The sequence below is a fragment of the Asterias rubens genome, chromosome 1 (assembly GCF_902459465.1).
Source record: "Asterias rubens chromosome 1, eAstRub1.3, whole genome shotgun sequence".
NCBI lineage: Eukaryota > Metazoa > Echinodermata > Asteroidea > Forcipulatida > Asteriidae > Asterias > Asterias rubens.
In genome coordinates, this window is record NC_047062.1 from 30,669,508 (window position 1) to 30,675,507 (window position 6,000).

At 37.6% G+C, this 6,000-nt stretch overlaps 1 protein-coding gene across 6 annotated transcripts in view; it reads left to right on the forward strand.

The window, feature by feature from the left end:
- The window catches only part of LOC117294710 (kinesin light chain-like), a 53,280-nt gene extending 51,051 nt beyond the window's left edge, over nt 1-2,229 (forward strand). For 4 of the 6 annotated variants that reach the window (XM_033777233.1, XM_033777225.1, XM_033777247.1 and 1 more), the window contains one exon: nt 1,444-2,229. In XM_033777233.1, the coding sequence (XP_033633124.1) occupies nt 1,444-1,530 (87 nt within the window). In that variant the 3' untranslated portion in view covers nt 1,531-2,229. The remainder of the gene's footprint in view (nt 1-1,443) is intronic. The other 2 variants (XM_033777254.1, XM_033777265.1) reach the window with 1 other exon arrangement.
- Nucleotides 2,230-6,000: the final 3,771 nt, after the last annotated feature.

Sequence of the window (6,000 nt, forward strand, 5' to 3'; positions counted from 1 at the left end):
TTTATGCTCTTTGAGAATGTAATGTACTGGATATTTATTCAGACCCCAAAATATGTTTGATGAAGATAGTGAAGAATCAATGAAAAAAATTGTGTTTTTGGGGTGTGTTACCAAATGGAGAAATATTGGATCATACGGGAAGTTTGTAATAAGCAGTCTAACCCTGGTTCATTTTTGTGGCTCTTGCTTACTGTGAATTCTGCGCTTACAGCCCATAGGATCTCATAATAGAGCAATGTAAGCTCAAAATTCCATGGTTGGCAGTAAGCAGTGCCTTGAATTTGGGACCTGATTGCATCTTTGAGCAAAATACAAATCTCGGCCCTTAGACATGGCCAGTTATAATCCTAGATGAAGAGAAGCAATTTAAGAATTTTTCTGAAAACTTTTAGTTGTTGGCTAACTCTGACATTCAAACCAACAGCTTAACCACACAGACTTTTTTTTTTTTTTTTGGGGGGGGGTGCATTTATTGTTCAAGCAGCATTCATGTAGTTGATTGCCAGAGACAGAATCTAACATTTCATGCTTAGCTTCTTCTGCATAACTCACCTAGGCCCCGATTTCATTAAACTGCAGAGAAGCGGACGTACTTGCTTAGCAAAAGCAAGTAGGGTACCAGCCACAAGGTCCACACACCACATGAAATGACATTAGGGCTGGTAACCCATTTCTGCTAAGCAAGATTTTTCTGTACTAAGCAACTTTAAGAAAATTTTGTGCTTAGCTGCTTTATGAAATCAGGCTCTAGTTGTCCGAGTGCATGCTGATTTTTCAAGTAGACATTCCATACTTTTTTTGGTGCTTATTGCAGTTGTCATCACTCACTCCAGAAAACCTTTATTAATAATAATAATCGATAATGCCGATTGCAAACACTCATTCATTTTGGTTTAACTCATATATATCGTTTTTCACAGAGAACTCGGGAAAGTGCTGAGTATCAGTGTACAAAATGTATATGGGTAGAACCAAAATGATTATTCTTTATCCAAGATGCAAATTTAACATCTATTAAGATCTTATCGAATTTTTCCGGGGACTTCTCAGTTCTTAAACGAACTGTCCTGCTTTTTTCACTACTACATATACCTAGGCGGAAGGTATAGAAAATTGGCTGGGACTACTATTTTAGCTTATAGGATCGTGATTAACTGCACTACCGCGGAGTGAGGTCTTAAATTGGTCTCAACGTTTCGACTAGCTTGTTCTAGTCTTTTCAGAACTATGAAGTCTCCCAAACAATCCGATAAATCAACTCCGGGGTAGTAGAATATATAGCAAGACGGTTCTCTAAAGAACAAACTCTACTTGGCAATAAGTAGATACACACATGGTGTTACCGCAAACCAAATATATATTGATACCTCACCATGCAATGCCTCAAATGATATGTTAAGATCTTGATGAGTTGTTTGTGCTTGATGGTTTTTACCCTTACAGGCCGGCCCTCCAATACAGCTCAGTCAACGTGGGCGAGTGGGAAGCCATGACAACCTCTCCAGCCGACGCCAGACAGGTAACTTCTGACCACTCAACTCTTCTCCGTCTTCTGTAACATAAAACACTATACAAAGCTTCGCTGTGGCGGGCAGGTCAAAATTCCAGTTGAATCTAGTTAAAACTGGGTTTAACTGTTGAAAACCAGTTGATAAACTAGTTAAACATGGTTAAAACCAGGTGGTTTAATATGTAGATTGGACAAAACCAGTTGGTTTATACAATTAAGCATAGTTAACATGGTTGAACATAGTTCAAACCAGTTGGTTTTATATATAGATTGGACAAAACCGGTTGGTTTATACAAACAAACATAGTTAACCTAGTTGAACACAGTTCAAACCAGTTGGTTTTTAAAGGAAATTGGACATTATCCAGCTGAACCAGTTGACCCAGTTAACTGGGTTCAACTGTTATTTTGACCTGGGTAGGGATCAGCCACCACGGCCTTGCCGACCCACGTAGTGTATTTTGTCAAAACAAGGAATGTATATCAGTGTTCTATTCGCATTGGAAGCACAATTAATTACAGTTGGAAAGAATTGTACAAATTTAGCCATCAATGGTGTTTTATTAATAACGGTGACCGTAGCGACAATGTGTACAAGATCCATGTTGAGTTTTGTTATGGTGATAGTTTGTGAACGACGATGCTTGTGTAATAATAGTTAGAAGCTTTTGAAATTGGAAAACTAGAAGGAACAGGGTTATGGAAACAAATGTTGACTTGAAAACTAACTCGTATGGACTATAAAGGTGGGCAACCTTTTCAGCCCCAGGAGTAGGTGCGACAGCCCTGGAAAAAATAGTTGATTTCTAGCCCACACCTTGAGGTGGCCTACAGGCCTTGTGTGTCTGCATACAAAAAATAAAAAAAATACCCAAGGTAATCTAAGCTAGAAGCTGTGACAGTATTAAAGGGTATATGTACTTTTTGTAGGACTTAAAACACAATGTCCACAGATTTACACTAAACTTACACAGTTTGAAGATAATGATAGTAGAAAGCTTCCCTGAAAATATTACGTGCTGAGGTGCTGTAGTTTTGGGGAAATGAGTAAAACAATGTTATGAAAATAATTTTCGTCACATGAGATGAAAATTATTTTAAGCATACAAACGTATTTTCACGACATTGTTTTACTCGTTTCTCAAAAACTACAGCACCTCAGTAAGTAATATTTGAAGGGAAGCTTTCCACTATCATTATCTTCAAACCCTGTAAGTTAAATGTAAATCTATGGACATTTTGAAAAAGTACCCAAATCCTTCAACGGGTTTGGGCTACAATTTGAAACTTGTTGTTTTTTTCACATTTTTTGTTTTCTAGATGTCCTTAGTGTTGAAATAGAAGGATCACAGGAGCATGTTGAAGAACTTCCAATAGCTTAAAAAAAAGGTTAAATTTATTGGGTCATGTTTTCATCAACAGAAATGCCACTCACGTACTAAAATAAAACCACAGAAAACCTTACGCCTTTCATCCCCATGTATGGCTTTGGTATTTCCTATCATGGAGCCAATGATACTAAACCCATTTGGTCTCATTTTGTATCATTCCCGATTACTCCAAAACTTGCAGATGTTTTGGAAAGTTGTCAGAGTTACCTGCCATCAGTCTTTGACAAAAAACAAACTCACATCGGGGAAAGTTCTACTAACAAAAACTCCTTCCACTTGCACTTGAAATATCATTCCTCATCACATTGTTATTTAACCAGATCAAATATTCATATAACCGACTCTTCGGTATGTTTTATAAATCCTGGATCAACAAATTTGTCTTCTTTTAACTTCCCTGGCTTTTTTTTTTACGGAAACCTTTTTTCAAAAGTTTGTTGAAATTGAGGTACAAGTCAGAATCTTTGGCTACTTAGAATTGCTTTTGATGTTAAACTATAGTCCTATGAAATATATGAAGCAAGAATACTCAACTATAAATTACATACAATTTGACTCCTAAAGTGGTAAACTAAGGGGCAGACAGTGCCCTCTTGTGACATCACTGCAATGTTTTTTTTTATTGTTGGACTATTAGTCAATAGTCAGATCCCCCTATTTCCTCCCCCCCCCCCCAATGTTATCATTCATGGTGAAGTCTGGAGCATATACAAAAACCAACTGGACTGTCATAATAATTACAAAGACTTTTAATGCGCACATATGCACCCTGCTGGGTGTTCAATGCGCACATCATACAAAGTGCAGTCGAGGCTAGAGTATAAACAAAATCATCTTGACTGTCCTTGAAAACATTGCTTGCAGTGGGTTCTTCGGGTACATGTACATACTTACAAAAAAACTATCGCACAAACTGTCATCTTGCATAAGCTATCACCGTATTCACTTCATAACATGGATGCCAGTGCATTGTCCTGGTGACCGCTATCATTATTATTGTATATATTAAATCTTGTCTTATCTGGTAATGAAATAATTATAAATGCTTGGTACTGCTTAAATTGGCATCCATTTTGGACTGGACTTTGAGATTGTAACCCTCATGTTTAAAAGGGCAAGGCCATTTTCACTTTGCAAAGGGCACTTCCATTTGAGAAACTGAATGTCTATGGCACACTCTTGAGCGGGCACGAAGGCAAAGACCAGGGGCATCGCAGGCCGTGGCCTCCGTGTTATTCCAGGCCCGGTGACTGTAAATTAAATGGTTCTCGGTTTTGGGTATGAGGTTGAGACAATAAAATGCTTTAATCAGTGATTTTTTTCAATGAGGAAAAAGGGAAAAATTAAAGTTTTAATCTCAAAGTCCAGTTAACCAAATGTCATTCCTCTATGTTCTTGAGTGGGGGCTAATGGAGAATACGTGGCCCTTTTCTCACAATAGCTGTATTCAAAAGAATTACTAACAAATCCTTAAAAAGCATTGTCCCACTCCGTCCTTTCTTGCTGTTTTTAAAGATGGAAAGTCTAAGGCCGTGTCTGAAATAGCAGCTACATTGTACGGCTATGGCTAGATTTCCGCATCATCATGCGTTGAAGTATAGCCAATGTGAACTTTGTTTACAATACTGTGTGACCTTGTGCATTCGTTGGGTATTGATTCTGGCAGGCAAATTACTACACTGGTCCTATGGGAAACGTGGCATTTTGTGTCATAATTTCCACATAAATCCAGGAGTTATGAAAGTAAAAGCTGGACAGGTTTTGAGATGTGCCCCCCCTTTCATCATATCAAAAGTTGATAAGAATTAGGACAGTGCAATTTCCATAAAATAGAAGATTATGTTTTCTTCCATTGAGCTGTTTACAAATCGTGCCTGCAGGTTCTTTGGCTTTTTTTAAACATGTGATGTCACAGGTCACATCGTCTATAGAGCGTCCTAGCAAAACACTTAGTAACAGTTGTAGCCGTAGCTGAAGCCACCAATTCAGATACAGCCTTACCTCAAAAACAAGATTTAAGTTGGTGTGTTAATTCTTTTTCTCGCACCAATTTTTTCTTGTTCAAATTCTGCTGAGAGCTGAATGTTGACTCTATGTCTGGTACCCAGAAGGCAGCAACAGAAAAAGGCCATGTATTCCAATTAGACTGGTTCATCACAACCCGACTGGTGTATTTCTTGTATTATTGTAACCATAGTTTGACAGTATATAAAAATATATATGTACACTATAGTGTTCAGTGTAAATGTGTAATTAATGTATGCCGGTAAACACATGCATACGTACATTAAGCGATTCGCTACCAGTATTTTTTGCAGTGAAAATGTGTATAGGAAGATCTGCTCCGTTTGGGGCATTTTTACCCATTTTTTGCTTTTTGAATACAGAATTTAGGGAAGAATTTGTTGTGGATGAGTGAATGAAAAGTGTTATTTCTAAAAGGAAGGCATGAGAGATTGTTCTCAATGTAAGCAGTTTAAACAGGCTCAGAGCTTCATCTGGCATTCGTTATAGACAGGGCAAGGGCACCAAGGCATTTTCTCCTTGGTAAAGGGCACCCTATGAGGAAATTGTAAATTTCTACTGGAGCATTTCAAGGGCATCAAGGCAATGACCAGGGGGCATGAAGGCAATCACGCCTGCTACATTATGTGGACTTCGGAAGTAGACAATTCTCTACATTGATTTGTAACAAACTATGGTCTGAAATTGTGCAACTTGGCATCATTTAAAAAGTCCAGCACAAAAGCTGGAAAACTTTTGGATGGTTATTGTCATTCATTGATGAAGCAGATCTATACATTTTCACTCCAAAATGCAGCATTCTAAAAAAGGCCATAGTCTTGCTCAAATCTTTTTTCTATAGACATCAGGATCGACATATGTATATCTTCAGTAGATGCTTTTGGGGATTTTTTTTTTATAACTTTAAAATATGAGCATTAAAGAAACAGTCAGTGTTGATGCTTTACAAATTGTACATAAAGCTGTGCCTTTTAAATTGGGTATAAATTGATAGTTATGGCATTTGTCACCCCATTCTTGTAAATCTGGATGGCAGGATTAGGTAAAAGAGTACAAGTATATGTTTGAGGAAAA